Source organism: Dendroctonus ponderosae, unplaced genomic scaffold, assembly GCF_020466585.1.
Source record: "Dendroctonus ponderosae isolate FM_Combo_2020 unplaced genomic scaffold, Dpon_F_20191213v2 Dpon_F_20191213_1, whole genome shotgun sequence".
Lineage (NCBI taxonomy): Eukaryota > Metazoa > Arthropoda > Insecta > Coleoptera > Curculionidae > Dendroctonus > Dendroctonus ponderosae.
In genome coordinates, this window is record NW_026017110.1 from 42,841,300 (window position 1) to 42,858,843 (window position 17,544).

The following is a 17,544-nucleotide window of genomic DNA, read 5'->3' on the forward strand; positions in this document are numbered from 1 at the left end:
GGGGTTCAAATGTTAACCATGCCACTAAAATACCTCGTCCAAGCTCAATAAGCTATCGCCCACTTTTCCTTCCATTTCCGACGCGCTTACAGTCTGCCTATGTCAAAAAGTAGCAAAAATGGATAAAATAAATGGCATCCATTTAAATCTTATGACCCAGAATTTCAAACTATTTGAAGTTTTTTTTCTGCAAAATGTTTGAACATTCCACCCCTTTTTACAAACAGCCTAACATTAAGCGTATTCAATGTAGAACCAAAATAAATGCAGAACTTAAACGGTATCGTCTTTGCCTGACTGGAATCCGTTTACATATGGAAGATGGACCGTATACAGGGTGAAAAAATCGAAAAGTTTCGTTCTTGAAGCTCTATCGCATATTTATCGATAACTTTTTAAAATTGAGTGTTATCTGTTAACAAAATTTCTGAGTTTTGGTTGTTAAGCTCGCTCAGGCATTTTTCACTTTTATTTTAATGCAGAAGGTTTCTTTTGATGAGAGATAATTGGTTTTTGCATTAGGATTCATATTTTCAAAACGTTTTTTTTGGGTAAATCCTCTCAATGTTGCGTCGTTTGAAAACATCGTTTTTGAAAAAGTCTGTTTTTTTGGAAGACAAAGTGGTTGAAGCGAATTACGCAAACAAAAACGTTAGAAAATCAATTGTGTTAAAGCGGAATCAATAGTGGCAATTTTTTTGAAAATCCAAAAAATTCACTGTTCCAGCGCCACTGTGAACTGATGACAATTTTCTAAACTTTGGAGGATCTATTTTTTTCAAAACTAGCTTTCTTTGATTATTAATTTTCTAACTGCGGAAGGCGATTAGGAGTCGTACTTTTTGCGATTCACAGTTGAAATAGTGTTTTAAAAATCGTGAGATTGCTTTTCACTATTTTTGAGAGAATTTTTCAAAAAATTTTGTTCAATTGAATGTACATTACAGACTATTTTTGGCAATTAATTTTCTGGCTACGAAAAAAGATGGAAGTACACTTCTTTACTGAACTCACAGTCAAAATATTGCTTTACAGGATTAGGAAAGTCGACGATTAGGATTAGGATTAGCAATTTTTTTAGTTCCTGAACTGGGCTCTTTTATTGGTGCAATTTCTGCGCCACTTGTCCTTTCTCAAAAAATTGCACTTATGCCGACTATTCTTATAAATTAAGACGTAGTATCGTTTCTGTTAGGATCAGCATAATTTAACTATAAAATAAGCCTCAGCAGAAACGAGAATTCAGTCATTAAATGTTCGGTCAGAAGTCATAAGAATTCAGCTTAAAGATAGTCAGTGTACGGGTACGGTTAGGTTCGGTCACAGCTTGTTTGGTCTAGCTTGTTTGGAGTTAACTATTCAAATGTTTGGTGTTGTATGATTTATTTGTAAACACTAATTCGAGGTTATGAGAACAGTTCGACATTTTGAAAGTACGTTCCGCAGTCAACAAATCTTGTTGAATTTACCGTTTATGAATTTATTGTTTAACAGTTAATTTAGTTTACTATTTTTTCTGTACTCCTATAACAGCGCCGAGGAATAACGCCAATTTTCACCCTGTAAACATCGTTCAAGAAAATCAGAAGACCTTGTAGCAAACCAAACGATTGTTAAACGTTTATTCAAAGATAAATAAAAAGCAATTGTCTAACATTAACATGTTTCGACGTATTTGATCATATTACTAGACAATCTCGAGAACAATATCCGCACAATTAATAATCATAGTGTTCTCAAATATCGAGAACTTGAAAAGATTATTTTTAAATTAAACTCTGAAACCCTACTCCCTTTCGACAACAGTAAAATACTTCGAAGTTGCATACGTCGATGTGACGATTAAAACTGACCTAAATATATTTTATAATGTAATTGATTTCTTATTTCCTATTTATTAAAATAATACTTGTGGTTATACAAAATCATAAACATTTATTATTACAAACAATCAGCAATGAATTATGAAATGTAAATCAACAATACTTTCTCATACTCATACTTTTAATGAGACGTATGTACTTGATGAATTGACAGCAAATTATTAGTATTTGGTTTCAGTTTTGTAAGAAGTAATCCCAAATCTCCCCGTTCTGTGATGTTCTATCTGCTCCTTTTTCGTTAACAGGTTGGTACGTTAACCTTTCCTGGCTTTTTGTTCCTTTATTGAAGTTTTGGATAATTTCTAGTATAAAATTTTTACTACATAACTACCCACTACAGATACACTCAAATAGTAAAACAAATATAATATGATTGATACATTACAATATACAATAAAACCATGTATAACAAATAGGCAGATACTTACTTTTTTCGGCACTGCAAACACCGACATCGATTCACTCACAGTCACACTTTTATGTTCAAAATACCGGAAATAAATGAGTAACGTTTTCTGTGTTGAACGTTTTTTAGACTTGGCCAGTTAAGGCTTTTAGTCTTTAGTGCTGGTCAATGAGTGAGCCTGAGTGAGGAAGGGGATTATTTGTCTGAGATTAATGAGTGAACCAACAATGAAAATAGATCCACTGAAAAAGAAAAAAGTAAGTTTTGGGTAATTTGGAAGAAGCAGGTTCTGTGGTTTGGCCTTACTTATTTTTAATGCGTTTAAATTTAGTTTTTCTTTAAGCCGGGTTTTTGCTTAAGGTGTGTGTTTATGTTTTTGGGATTGTTGAGTAACGTTTTGTTCTTGGCATTTGTATTTATACTAGTGTAGATTGCAAGCACAGCGCAAGTCGAATTTCATCACTTTGCAGGTCTAAACAAGCATCCCTGACGAGCTGGCGCACGGGCGGCGCTTTGCAAGTCTCGACATGTGGTGTACACTTCTATTATTATCTAGTTCTGTTCAATTATGTGTTTGAACAGAGTCTCGCATATTTTTGAGTACCTACCTAGTGAATGATGCTACCTGCCTACGTTGATAGGTAAATCCAAACAAAAATGTTTGTTCATTATTAATCTCAGCTAATTTTTCATCGACCCCCCCTTACAACTTGTGAACCCCTGTTTTCTTTTCACGTCTACGTAGACCCCCGTGTGGTCTCCTATGTACCCCTTTGGGAACCTATGGTATATACCCTATTCCAATTAATGCACGAATAATGCCATTAAAAAACTTCTATTTATTAAAATCAATACATGAATCATTTAATCTGCAAGAAAGTAGTCACAAAACCGAAGACATATTCTTATGTCCAAAAAAAATTTTTCGCTCCAATGAACCCTGTTTGTTAGAAACAATCAGTTTAACAAATCATTGTCCAATGATCCCAATTAATTACGAAAAATCCTGTCACTCAATTAGGAGGTTATTCAATTTTGATCATTCCACCAAAACAAGAACATGTTCATTTCTAATGTCCAAATCAAAACGCATCCGAAATAATTCATCAACCATCTAGGATTTTCCCAGATGAATTGTACAGTTAAAATCAAAAATAAAATCTACGATTCTCAAAAACCAGATACATTCAGTTTATGTTTAAGCTTCCCCAGATTGCTTTAAATAAAAAATTGATAGAAAAAATTGAACCTTTACAAATAATAGAATTAAATTTTGAATACATTCGAGAAGACTTAGAAGATGTTCGAAAACTAAACCCTCTCACAAAGTTCAGTGTTGCTAATGGAAGTATTCCTTAATTTTAATTTCAATATTAATTGTAATAATCATTATATGTATTACAATATATTGTTATTACTATAGAAGGAAAAAGCAAGTAAAGTGGACATAAATTTGAAAACCCTCGAAAATAAATCCTTATTTTCTCAGACTTAAGCAGGACGAATTATATGGCCACTGACGCCGACTGTTGTTATAAATTAAGACGTAGTATCGTTTCTGCTAGAATCAGCCTAATTTAGCTATAAAAGAAGCATCAGCAGAAACGAGTATTCAGTCATTAGATGATTGGTCAGAAGTCATAAGAATTCAGCTTAAATATAGTCAGTCTACGGTTAGGTTCGGTCATATACCTACATTTAAAATCCATATTATAAAGTTGTATTAACTTTCAAATAAAAGTGATTGTAAAAACGCAAGTTTCAAATCAATCAATAAAATTCTACCGAAAACGTGGGTAAATAGGGCGACCCCGCAATAGACCGCAGATACTTTAAGTTCTATATCCTAAAATCGTCGTTTGTCATTAGCGAAGAATCTGGGCGCTTTAACTTATTGAAATATTTGTATACGATTTCCGTTGACAAAGAAATTCCTTATCGACAAAGAAATTTTATAAGGATTATGTCGAACATTCTCGCAACCAGACCTGAGCTTTTTGAAAAGTTTTGTGCACGAGGTTTCCTTTGACAATTAATTGTCTGATAGATCGAAGTTTACTCAATACTATAAATGGTTCGAAGTTTACTCAATACTCAATATAAAATAACTAATAAAAATGTTGCATCGGACCTGAAAGTCTATTTTTTTTACGGATAATTAGGAGTTTCTTGAGAATATTTGAAACATAAGCACATTTCTTCAGTAAACCATGTTGCGTGCTTAGATTTAGCAAATGAAACTTTGGAAAACTAAAGATATGGAGGGTGACGCAAATTTCCCAGTGATAGCAAACATATAGTTTTCCAATCTCGGATTGCCGGTGTATCAAATGTTTAAAATTGTGCTATATCAAAATCGATTCGTTTTTCACACATTATCAGGGATTTTTTGGAAACTTTTTGCTTTTTTGAACAATTTCTCTATGGATTGTGTCCGCAAGCTTTTCGTGGGGAATCAGATTTCTAACAATTCGAAGCTATGAGAAGTGCAAAATTTACGTGAATAATCAAAACTTAGTTGGTTTTTTGATCCAGAAAGTTTTGGTTTTCAACTATTATTAGCATGACAATGGCAAAATTGGGAATATTGTGCAAATTTGCGATTGACGGAAAACAATCCAGTTTATAATGCTTGAAAGTTTCATTTTTTAAGGCTTCATCAGGAATTTTTTTGAGAATTTTATGAGTTCGGGTACATTTTCTTCAAGAAATGTGCCTAGAATCGTTTCTTTTGCAAACTGAGTGCCTAACAACCAATAGGGATTGAAATTAGTCGGATTTTATGCAAATATTAAACAATTTTATACTAATTCGAGAAGTTTCAAGTGTAAAACTTTGGTCAGATTTATTTTTAAATAGGAACATTTGGTTCTTTTTCCTTGCTAAATTGGTTGGCAAATTTACTTTGAACCATTAATTGTAAGAAGATGGAATAATATTCCACACATTTGTAATTCAGAGTGACTATTCCAACTCATAATATTTAAAGTTTACATTTTTCAGGCTTTACCAGGAATTCTCACGCAATTTATTTAAGGATTGAGTATATAAATAAGCCTTCCGTGAAAGGGCCGAGAAATTTTGCAAAATTTTCGTAATTAGTCAAAATTCTGTTGATATTTTTATGTTGAAAGTTTCTATTTTAAAACTTTACCAGACGTTGTTTCCACCATTTTTCAAGTTTTGTCCACTTTGGAGACCTGCTGCTATAAAAGTTAGGTTATTATATAGTATTAAAAGCTGCTATAAAAGTTTTTCTTGAACACGCTCTACTGCCCAGCTGCGAGCAGCGATCTGGAATTCTCCAAACCAGTTTCAACTGGGCAATTTGTTTATTCGAAACAGTAACAATTGTCAACAGTGAAATCGCTCCTTGAAGGCAACCGGTAGAAAACTTGTCGATTAAAATCCATCTAATTGCGGTCAAACGGAAAGTAAATATTAATCTACGAAGAGAAAGACAAAATGGTAATCTCGCGTTCCGTTTGTTCGCCGCCTGCACCTCTTGACCACTCGGAACTGAATCGGCACAGTGAAAGGGACAAAAGTAAGTGGACTTGGGCGCTTTTTACCTTCTAATCAAGATCTAATTTCGTACTTTTACCGGCCATTTGCTAATTCAATCCCTCAGTGGGCGTCAGACTTCATTGCCAGGTCATTTCACTTTTCTCTTTGTTGGTTGCGAGGCGCAAAAAATTACAATCTCGAATGTTATTGAATCGTCGAGTAAGGTGGAATCGAAAGAAAACAAAGAACATCAACGAAACAAGTTTATTATTTAGTTTATAAATATGGGGAAATGGGGGCAACAACAGTGAGGAAGTATGTACAAAGGACTTCATTCGTTAACAACAACCACAACAACGTGGTGTTTTGCGCTCTTAAAACTACTTAACAACAATGACTACGATTAGAAAGTCCCTGACTCTACATTTTGCTCTGCGTGATTTCACCGTCCTTAACCTGAATGCTGGGCACAAACGTTTGCGCCCTCTGCCTCTTTTCCTGCTCCTGCTGCCTGTTCACAGCCTCCTGCCCCTCTAGGCTGAGCGGCTTTAAAGGCGATCCAAAGTGGGCGCTCAGCTGCTTCTTGATCTTCTCCTGCTGCTCAGGCGAGAAATGCTCCAATCCCGTGATGATCGCGGGAGCGGTTCGGCCGCCCGAATTCAGCCCCCCGCTACTAATAAAGTGCTGGGCAGCCTGCTGCGCCAGCTGGGAAAAGTCTGGACCAGCCCCATCCTGCTGCGGCGGCTCGTCCAGCTGCTGCAGCCTTTGCGGCTGGAAATCAATGGCCTGGGGATGCACTTGGCTCAGCTGGTTATTCTGGCTTTGGCTCAGTTGATGGGGCTGTTGGCTCACCAAGGCCTGGGGAGAGGGCAATGCCTCATGCGGGTAGAACTGCGAGGTTTGCGCTTGAGCAACTGGCGAATAGTCCGGCTCCTCCGCTTGAGGCTGCTGATAGTGACCGAATTGCTGAGGAGGCTGCTCGGACTGGTAGAAAGGCTGGTGGTTGGCTGGCACGTATTGATATCTGAAATGTTAGGTTCTTGGTAAATGAAAGCGAGTTGAAATCCTCGAAGGCATCAAAAGCCCATTCAATGAAGTTGTTTTAGATAAAAGCGGAGAACAACCGATCGAATTTTGTGCACATAACGAGCTGAGAAACAACAACATCAATACATTTTTGGAAGCACCAGAGGACAAAAATCACCCATAGATTATCACGAACACATTATCAGAAACCGAAAAAGAAATTCAGTGAAATATTTTTTCCTTTTCATTTCAAATAGTTTCGCCTAATCTTGATAATAAATGCATCATGGAATACAAATGTTTATTGAATTTCGTTACCAAAAGGAGTTTTTCCTTCTGGTTATTCGATTATATATTTTTTAATCCAGAGCGAATGAATGGAGATGGAAAAAATGAGAAATTAACTGCTTACTCAAAAACTATTAGAGATGGCAACAGGAGAGTGTGAAAGAAAAGGCTTGAAAAGTAATTGCGACTCCAAAAATTAAATACAGGGTGTCCCATTTGAAGTGTCCTTGTATCAGTAGTCAAATTTTCGGAACAATTTCAACCACGTTTTTCGTCTACGTCTTCTAAATTAAAATTAAAAAATTAGGCTTTTGACTGGAGTTTTGCCAACGAAAAATCTTTAAGGAGGCATTGAATTCAGCTGGTTTGTCGTTCATGAAAACGAAAATACCGATGATTTTTCTTTAAGTGAAGTTGTTCACAATTTCTGGGTTTTTAGAGACAGATTTGGATATAAAATTCATGATGTCAGAATTGCTGATAAGGCCGCTCGCTCGCATTAGTAGAAAAGCTGATGGTTGTCTAGCATCTATAATTTAGAATTTGACGTTTTTGATGAATGAAAGCGCAATTAAATTGCATTTCCTCTCCATATGCAATCGGCTGTAACCGCACGACTTGTTTTGCGTTATTAATTATGCCTCGCCGGCAGCAACAAGAGCATGGCCTGCGACTAACAGTGCGGAAAAAGTGCGAATATTTACCTGTATTCTTTCTCTATTTTCAACTGCAACTATATAACAAAAACTCTATTTGCCACCGAGTGCTTCCACCTTCCACACCAGTTTAATGGGTTCTTAATAAACGATTTGTTTAGTTTTGAAATTTTTATTTTTAATTGAATTCAAGTTTTAATTGAACGATTTGTATCAAGAACGGCAGTATTAAAAACTTACAGTAATCAATCAATCAATCAACCATGAATGGATGAGTGCACGTAAGAGTGAAGCAATTAATGAATGAATGAATCGAACTCAGCCATATTGAACTTAACTACACATTTTATACATGATTTTATTAGGCTGGTTTTCAATAAAACTTTCAACAATTTTTGCATACGTTTTGTTTGGGCTCGACTTCAAGAAACATTTTATTATATTTTGGATTTCGTTGCTTAACGTAGAAACTTTCCGTCAAAATAATTGAAAATTACACGATTTATAGCATACAAGCAGTATTATTTGTAAATTGCAAAAAGTAGTTAAAGTTTGCAAAAGTATAGATTTTACATGAGTTTTAATTGAAAAACTCCTTAAAACAAGTTGCATTCAGCTGGACTAACAGTTAGAAAACCGGAGAAAAACCTATTGCAAAAAATCTGTTCTTGGAAAAATAACCTAAACCAAAAACCCGAAATAATGCGAAAAAATTGTTAACGATAAACGGCTTTTTATCTGCTTTGAATTGCAGCTTTTTAGCATAAAGTCCATTTTCACACATAATTTTCAACAATCGAATGAACAATCACCGAGCTGGGCAGTGCGCCTCAACGCCGATTTTTTCAGTTACGTATATGGCGACTCGACTGACCGTTGATAAACACGAGATTTTAAAAAATTCGTCAAGGGAAAACCAAAAACTCCTGAATGCGGCCCATAACATCAATCGAAAGACAAACTCGGCTACTTTAAGTGAGGAAAACGCAATTAGGATATTTATGAGAGTTTCCGGGATGTTTTCAGTTACTAAGGGGAAACGACTGACCGTTGGAATAGATAGACGAGTTTCAACAAATTGTCAAGGAAAAACCAAAAATTTCTCAAGCCCGCCCAGAATATCACTTGAAAGAGAAAATCTGCGGCTTTAAATAAGGAAAACCTCACTTGAACAGGAAATTTCTGGGAGTTTTCAGAACTTTCTCAGATCCTGAAAGGAGCGGTTGGTCGTTGGACAACACGGATTTTTCAAAAGTTAGTCCAGGAAAAACTGAAAATTCTCCAATGCGGCCCATAACATAACTCGAAAGAGAAAATCGGGTGCTTTGAGTGAAGAAAATATCACTTGATTCGGAAATTTCTGGGAGTTTTCAGTTACTAAGGGAGAAGCAGGCCGTTGGTGTAGATAGACAGATTTTTTTTTAATTGTTCAGAAAAACCAAAAATTTCTCAAGCTTGCTCCGAATATCACTCTCGAGAGAAAATGTACGGGTTTTAAATTAGGAAAACCTGACTTTAATATGAAATTTGTGGGAGTTTTCAGGAATCTTTCAAATATTAAGTCGAAGCGATTGGTCGTTGGACAACACCGATTTTTCAAAAATTCGCTAAGAAAAAAACAAAAATTGTTCAAGCTTCCCCAGATCATCACTCGAAAGAGAAAATCTGTGGTTTTAAATGGGAAAAAACTCACTTTAACAGGAAATTTTTGGAAGTTTTCGGAATTTTTACAGATACTAAGTCGAAGCGATTAGTCGTGGTACAGTTCGGATTTTTTTAAAAGTCCACAAGGAAAAAACAGAAATTCCTAAATGCGGCCAACAATGTCGCTTAAAATAAAAATTGGCTGCTTTAAGAGAGGAAGAACTCACTTGAATAGAAAATTTTCTGGGAGTTTTCAGAATTTTCTGAGATTCTCAAAGAAGCGTTTGGTCGTTGGACGACGTGGATTTTTCAAGAATGGGCCAAAGAAAAACCGAAGTTTCGAAAAATTGGGTGCTTTAGGTGAGGAAAATATCACTTGATTCGGAAATTTCTGGGAGTTTCCAGGATGTTTTCAGTTACTAAAGGGGAGCAGGTCGTTGGTCTAGATAGACGAAAAATAAATAAAAAACATTGTCAAGAAAACCAACAATTTCTCAAGATTGGCCCAACTATCACTCGAAAGAGAAAATCCGTGGTTTTAAATGGGGAAAACCCAGCTTTAACAGGAAATTTCTGGGAGTTTTCCGAATTTCTACAGATTCTAAATCGAAGCGATTGGTCGTTGAATAACACAGATTTTTCAAAAATTCTCCAAGGAGAAACCAAAAATTCCTGAGTGCCATCTCTCGTTAGAGAAAATCGGCTGCTTTAAGTGAGGAAAAACTCACTTGATTAAAAAATTTCTAGGAGTTTCAAGGATGTTTTCAGTTACTAACAGGAAGCGATTGGCCACTGGTGTTGATAGACGGGTTTGAAAAAAATTGCCAGGAAAAAAACAAAAATTTATCAGGCTTGCCCAGAATATCACTCGAAAGAGAAAATCTTCGGCTTTAAATCACTAAAACCTTATTTTAACAGGGAAGTTTTGGGAGTTTTCCGAATTTTTTCAGATCCTACAACAACGCGATTTTTCGTTGCACAACACAGATTTTTCAGGGAGTTTTAAGGATGTCTTCAGTTTCTAAGGGGAAGCGATTGGCCGTTGGTATAGATACCAAAACCAAAAATATCTAAAACCAGGGCAGAATATCACCCAAAAGTGAAAATCTGCGACTTTAAATGAGGAAAAACGAACTTTAATAGAAAATTTCTGTGAGTTTCCTGGATTTTTTCGGATACTGAATTGAAGCGATTGGTAGTTAGACAACACGGATTTTTCAAAAATGTGCTCAAGAAAATCCAAAAATTTGTGAATTCGGTCCATAACATCACTCGAAAGATAAATTCTGCGGCTTTAAATGAGAAAAACCTTACTTTAACAGGAAATTTCTGAGAGTTTTCCGCATTACAATCTGAGAAAATCGCCAAAACTCCCAAAAATTTCCTGTTAAAGACAGGTTTAAAGGCGCAGACTTTCTCTTTCGAGTTCGGTTGGTCGAAGGTATGAAAATTCGGTTGGTCGAAGCGATGGTTCAATGACCGAACAACACGGATTTTTCAAAAATTCGCCAAGGAAAAACTTAAGATTCCTGAATGCTTCCCATAACATCACTCGGAAGAGAAAATCGGCTGCTTCACGTGAGGAAAATGCCATTAGGAAATGTTTTTGAAGTTTCCAGGATTTTTTCAGTTACTAACGAGAAACGATTGGCTGCTGGTGTAAATAGACGGATATAAAAAAAATTGTCAAGGAAAAACGAAAAATCTCTAAACCCTGGCCAGAATATCACCCAAAAGAGAAAAGCTGCGGTCTTAAATGAGGTTAACCGAATTTTAATAGGAAATTTCTTGGAGTTTCCATGATTTTTTCGGTTACTTAATCGAGGCGATTGGTCGGTGGGCAACGTCGATGTATCCCAATCCGGTCCATGATATAACCGTAAAGCGAAAATTCGGTGCTTCAAGTAAGGAAAAAGTCACTTTAATGGGAAATTTCTGGGAATTTCCAGAATTTCTTCAATTACGAAGAGCGAGGTTAATCTCTTAATCTTTTTCTTTTGACTTTTTTCACTCTTCTAATTACCGGTGTCCTCACTAACAAGCTAATCCATGGAAAATATGATCGTTAACTTTCCAAACCAACTTTAACCCATAACTGAGCGCACTAAAAAATCGCGTTCTACAGGGTGTTCCGGAAATATGTTAAAATATTTTAACAGCGTGTTGTCCAAGTCATTTTAGACGGGAGACTTCCTGAGAATTTTTTTAATTTGAGGTCTCATTTTTGAGATATTTGATCTACAAAATGGCAAAAAATTTTAGTTTTTGTTGTTTCTCTTTAAAACGGTTAAACATGGAAACTTCAATTTTGGTATACATTATAAGCTAATTGAGGGCCATTCTATGGTAGACTTTTATAGTTCAGTTTACTTTTATACAGGGTAGAAATGTGGAACCTATACTTTTGTTTTGTTCAGAACTTTTATGTGTGCACTTAAACTTTTATCAACATAATTGTTTCAATTACTACTAGTTATTTATCAACTTTTTTATCTTTTATTGCTTTTTCTTATGGGCACTAGTTTGCCAGCAAAAAAATTAAATCGTTTCGGCTTGATCAAAACTTTCTAAGCCGTAGGCTTGGGAGAGGTCAAGAAGCTCCTATAAACTCGCCTCCTAGATTCCTCGCCTCCTCGCCTCGCGATCTAAACCCGCTTAATTTTTACTTCTGGTGCCATTTAAAAAATACGGTGTATTCAACAGAAGTGAATACAATCGAAGAACTTCAAGAAAGAATATTTAATATTTCTAACGAAATAAGAACTTCACTGCAAACTTTACGGTCTGTAAATTTTAATAAAAGTTTTTTTTAATAAAGTTATTTTAATAAGTTAATATACTGAGATTATGCCGAGAATGTCAAGGTGACCAATTTGAACAGCTGCTAAGTTAACATTATAATGGTTATTTAAATTTAATTTTGTGTGTTTATATCGTTGCGCATTTTGTTACCATGTTATTATTTAAGTAAAATTTATTTAAACTTAATAATTGTAATCTGAACCAAAATACACAGTTTGGAAAAATAATTTAGGTTGTTAGTAATCAACTAATGATGCGTACCAAAATTATTATATGAAACCGTTATTAGATTGTAAAAAATGATCATAATTACTTACACATTTTGAGAACGGCAAAGAAAAAAAAAATTCGGGCAAACTAGTGGTCTTAGGAAAAAACAATAAGATATAAAAAAGTTGGTAAATAACTTGTAGTTATTAAAAGATTATGTCGAGAAAAGTTCAAGTGCACACAAAAAAGTTCTGAACGAAACAAAAGTAGGGTTTCCACATTTCTTCCCTGTATAAAAGCAAACTGAACCACGAAACACTATCATAAAATGGTACTCAATTAGCTTATAATGTATACCAAAATTTAAGTTTCTATTGTACAAAAACAACAAAACTAATATTTTCCGCCATTTTGGAAATCAAATAACTCAACAACGAAACCTCAAATTAAAAAAATGCTCAGGAAGACCCCTTCTTGGAAATGACTAGAAGAATAAGCTGTTAAAATATTTGCGGAACACCCTGTATATCCACACTCGCTCGGACTGACTCGCTCGCATCGCATATCCTGATCTACAACTGAAACAGGGTTGCAATCGGCTTATTTCTTATAAAACTTTTCTAAAAACTTTAAACTGTTCCATTTTTGCTTACGTTCCTTATCGAAGACTGAACATTGCCTGGTATGTCGTGGCAGAAGACTGTTTTAGCACAATAAAATCAAAGCTTGTTAAAATTTGTAAAATGTTAGTGCTATCGGTTAGAGCTGCTGTTGGTACGTTAAACTTAATTTTTCAGAAAGTTTTAAATTAAAAGCTTAAAATTGTTACTCGCTTAGGAGATAAATGTTTCATAGACATACTTACAATGATTTATGCAAAAGTTGATTTATACTGTTTATTGCATATTTGTCAATGCATTTTAGAAAGACTATCTATGAAAACATCCGAGCTGAAATTGCAACGAACTAGACCAAACCAAACCAGAACCAAATACTTGAAAGTGCGCCAAAATTCCAAGCACAATGACGCCAACGAACCATACCATCTTTCACTTGCTTGTCTCATTATTATTAGCTTTAATTATATAAGAAGTCATGTATGGTTTAATCCGCATCAAATGAGCTTCCGGCTGGCAATAATAATTATGCCCGAACCGAAAACGAATTAAAATTGGTAAGTCATGATTTGGAGAACGGGTGTTTTTTTCTTCATTTTCATGTTGGGCGCTTTCTATATTAATTGCCGCCATTATCCGAGCTAGAAGCTGATCGCGAACGAAATGACTTTCATTTTCATTGCGCCTTGTAGTAGAACCAAAAAGTACTCACTTCAGCTGACTGTTGCCCCCTTGAAAATACTGCAGCAGTTGCTGAGCCACATTTCCCTGCTGCAGCATGCTTGCTGGAATGTAGGCAGGCTGCGCGATTATCACCATAGCGATGGGGGTTTGTTGCTGCCCCATTCCAAAAGGCTTCCGCAGCTGCTGGAAGGGCCCCCCATCCGGCTGATGGTTGTAAGGCACGGCCTGCTGCAGTTGCTGGGGCCTGGCCTGGTAGCGCTGCTGGAACAGGGCCGGCTCAGGCTGATACTTGCCGAAGAACAGGTCCGGCTTGGCGGTAGACCCGATGGAATTGGCCGTATTATATGAGTGCTTCGGATGGTCGGATTTCAGCTGCTCCTCGCCGACGGCCAGACCGATGTAGGTAATCGACAGGACAAACTTTTGAGGAACAAGAAGAGCGTGTTACTGTCGGAAACTGGGGAGAAGTTGGAAAATTGGCAATGTTGTGTGGAAGGAGTGAATACCACTGAACGGATTAGAAGCAACTTAATTAAAGTGTTAACTCGTCTTCTCCATATTTACTTCTATTTGGTAGTAAAATTGCCCAGCTAAAAAACATAGTCTGATGGACTGTTCCCGTAGATAATTTGACCTATTTAGAGTATACACAAGATGGTCAGCTTTATGTTTGGCATTATTATAAATTTATAGATAGCACCATTCAGGTTACAGACAATGTACGTCTTGTACATTGTTCATGTTTGGATTTTTGTCGCGTCAGGAACAAACTAATTTGTACGATCATCTCAAAGTCTGAAAAAATCACTCAATTTCAGTTTATTTTTTTTAAATTGGCCTTTTTAAATATGCAGATTACTCGTATATGCTTTTAACAACCATTTGTTTTGAATAAACGAGAATTTTCAAGTTATGAAGTGGTCGTCGATCTATTATCGAATGATTTTAAATGGACGCCCGAATAACCAGCAGTTAATAGCATGGGTAGAAGTAATTTTGTCTTGCGACATTGAAGTAGAAAAATTAACGGCCGATGCAACAACGGCCCTCTGGGATGCTCATAGTAGGCGCAAATTGTTAAACTGATGACCGACAGGCCTATAAGCCAGATTTCGCCGGCTATAAGCAGTGGAAACTTTTACATTGCTTTCACTATATATCAACCTTTCTAGCTCATGGCTGAGTTTTTCATTTTTCTGAATAGGGCAAGGAAATTGAGAAATTTGAAGAGTTTTGCTCTGAAATTCCTTCTAGAAAACTAGCAAATGACCCTGCTAAGCTCGGTTCAATGTCTAATAATCAAAGATTCAGGCCTGATTAAGCCAAAGGAAGTGGCATTATAATCAATGCAGAAAGAAGAAATTGAAGTGAACACGGACAGCCACCAAGAAGCTCCAAATGTTGGAGAAACATCAGGAGCAAAAATTTTGAAAAATGCACTTGAATACAGATTTGTTGCAGATTTTGGAACGGAATGGTATCGTGGGTCGCCTACAAAACACTTGCTTTGAATGCCTATTACTTAAAATTGATGAGTTTTTGGAAAACGCGACAATTAAATAATGTCTTCCTGACGTTCAGCGCTCATGAGTACCTTGTATCTTCAGACGTGGTTTGCTGGACGCACCTACCAGCTCTGGAGAAGCTACTCATGCTTGAGAAACGTCAGGAAAAAGTTAATTTCCATGAAGATCTAGAAGCCCAAAAAACTAATCAGTTCCAAGCAATCAAGGGCGAGTTCAGAGCGGAGCAGGATATTGCGCTGTTATTATCATTAGATGGTAAGATGGTGGCATCAGATCCTTCAGTATGAGTAAATTAGTAAATCTCTTAATACCGCCCCGATTTGGTCTAAAAACTTGGTCTAAAGCCGGTGATTTTGTCTAAACATCGTATTTTGCAAACTTGACATCAGTTGAAAAACTTGGAAATTATAAGAGTTGATATAAGACAAACGTTATCAATGTTTTCTTTGTGGATTTAAGGTCGCATTTTTCTTGGATAAACAGCTTTTTCTATGTAGAAATGTTTTGCGTAACTGTTAACATCGGAGCGATTTGTAAATTTTAAACCTTGTAAAGAACGATCGATTTTGTCTAAAAACTGCATCTTGCAAAATTGCCACTGATTCAAAACCTTGGAACTTATGATGATTTTAAGGTCGGAAAGAAGATTTCCCCAATAAAATTCTTCGAATTTTCTACCTCGATTACCTCATTTTCAAAATGGAACATCGGATTGTTTGCAAAGTGTATTTGCGACAGATTCACTGTCTATAAAAAAAATTGTATTTCCAACAGTTTGCAAGGAAATGGACTCTGAATATTGGCAACCGTCAAACTCTCAAACTTGCACCAACTTCCTCTCTTTACCCTGTAACTCGGTCAGTTATCAACGTTCTTCAGAAAATTCAAAAACTATTTAAAAGCCCATAAACCTGGCATAAAAACCTGTATCAGGACCAAAATTCATTTTAGTCACCGTGTCAGCGCCTGGAGAGTTTAAATTTTCAAACATCTGAAGCGCTGGCTGTTCCTGGAAACACGCTCTTTTGCTACAAGTTTGGCGGCGCACCATGATTTTTTAATCCTAAAATGTATTTTTATGAGCATCTCACTGCTTTTTTTTAAAAATTGGCAATAGATTTTTTTTTTTTTTAAATGTTGCAAATTTTCGAATTTTTTGACAATCGCAAATGTGCAAATTTTTCACTTAAGAGTCGAATTTGGACCACAATTTCACTTTCAATTGACACGGTTTTCGTATATAGTTTCGGTGAAAATGGAATTTATAGTTAGAGAGACTTAAACTCCCACCCACATTGTTTGCACACTGATTAGCCCATAACTCCGCAACTGTTGAAAATACTTCAAAACGCAAAAATTCCCTGACTTCCCTCGGCAATCACTAGAATTCGGCTATCTTGAACAAATCAAGATTGGCAACGGTTTGGGAGATAATGAACCCTGAATGTCGACTGTTTCATTTGTGCGTACCTCCACTCTTTTGCTCGTAACTTCATTCAGGGGCAAGATATTGCAAAAGTGCCAAAACCCACAAAAACCCCAAAGAAATAGCTATAAAAACTAGTCCAAGTGCAAATTGGATACCGGCAACAACAAGGGAGGTAAATGAGTTAGAACTTAGGGAGTGTGCAACCCTTTGAAAATCACTGTCAATCAAAAAATCAGAAACCAAAGTCATCAAAAAATTCAGCGTTTCTTTCATGGAATCAAAGAACCTCTGAATCTTCAATGCCTTTGGCGTAAAAGAAAAGCAAGTTTTTTTAAACTGCTGTCGCTTTGTCGCCTTTTAGGCAGTTAAAAAAACCTGGCCTCTGCTTTAAACTGATCCGAATCCAACACAACTACCCTTTCGCGAATATTCCTCTAGGGAAAATTGGCCAGTTTGAACACTTACACTCAATGGCACGAACCCTTTCATGTTGCGGTCAGCAGGTTCGATTTCACCACAATCTAATCACTATCACTGCAGAAGACTGAGTGCAGCCGAGCCGAAAGCCCCTCCTCTATTTATAGCGATGCACGTTTTTTCGCGTTCGAAAGGTGATTTTTCGCTCGTGGATGGAAGCACGCTCCGCATCGAGGTACCAACGTGGTACTTTCGTTCGATGGTTCCGGCCTTGACATAGGTCAGCGCCTGTTATTTAATTAATCGTTTTGGCAGCAACCAAAGTTTAGGTCACTAGCAAACAGTCGTGCTCGGTCTGGCTCATTTTTTAATACTTCGATTGTTGCTCACTTTCCACCCCAATGATACCACAGTACGAGATCGGGAAGATTTGTATTTTAATGAATTCT

The 17,544-nt window shown here is 36.3% G+C and overlaps 1 protein-coding gene and 1 long non-coding RNA gene across 2 annotated transcripts; both read right to left on the reverse strand.

Moving 5' to 3' along the window:
• Nucleotides 1–1,934: 1,934 nt before the first annotated feature.
• On the reverse strand, nt 1,935–2,668 carry LOC125505866. Its single transcript, XR_007282501.1, has 3 exons — nt 2,596–2,668; nt 2,312–2,531; nt 1,935–2,185 (listed from the first exon to the last, which is right to left on the reverse strand). It is a non-coding gene; the product is annotated as an uncharacterized LOC125505866 (long non-coding RNA).
• A 3,378-nt stretch (nt 2,669–6,046) lies between these two features.
• LOC109540756 (glutenin, high molecular weight subunit DX5) lies at nt 6,047–17,336 on the reverse strand. Its single transcript, XM_019909210.2, has 3 exons — nt 17,144–17,336; nt 13,752–14,143; nt 6,047–6,820 (listed from the first exon to the last, which is right to left on the reverse strand). The coding sequence occupies exons 1-3, from the start codon at nt 17,165–17,167 to the stop codon at nt 6,217–6,219; spliced, it is 1,020 nt and encodes a 339-aa protein (XP_019764769.1). The 5' UTR covers nt 17,168–17,336; the 3' UTR covers nt 6,047–6,216.
• Nucleotides 17,337–17,544: the final 208 nt, after the last annotated feature.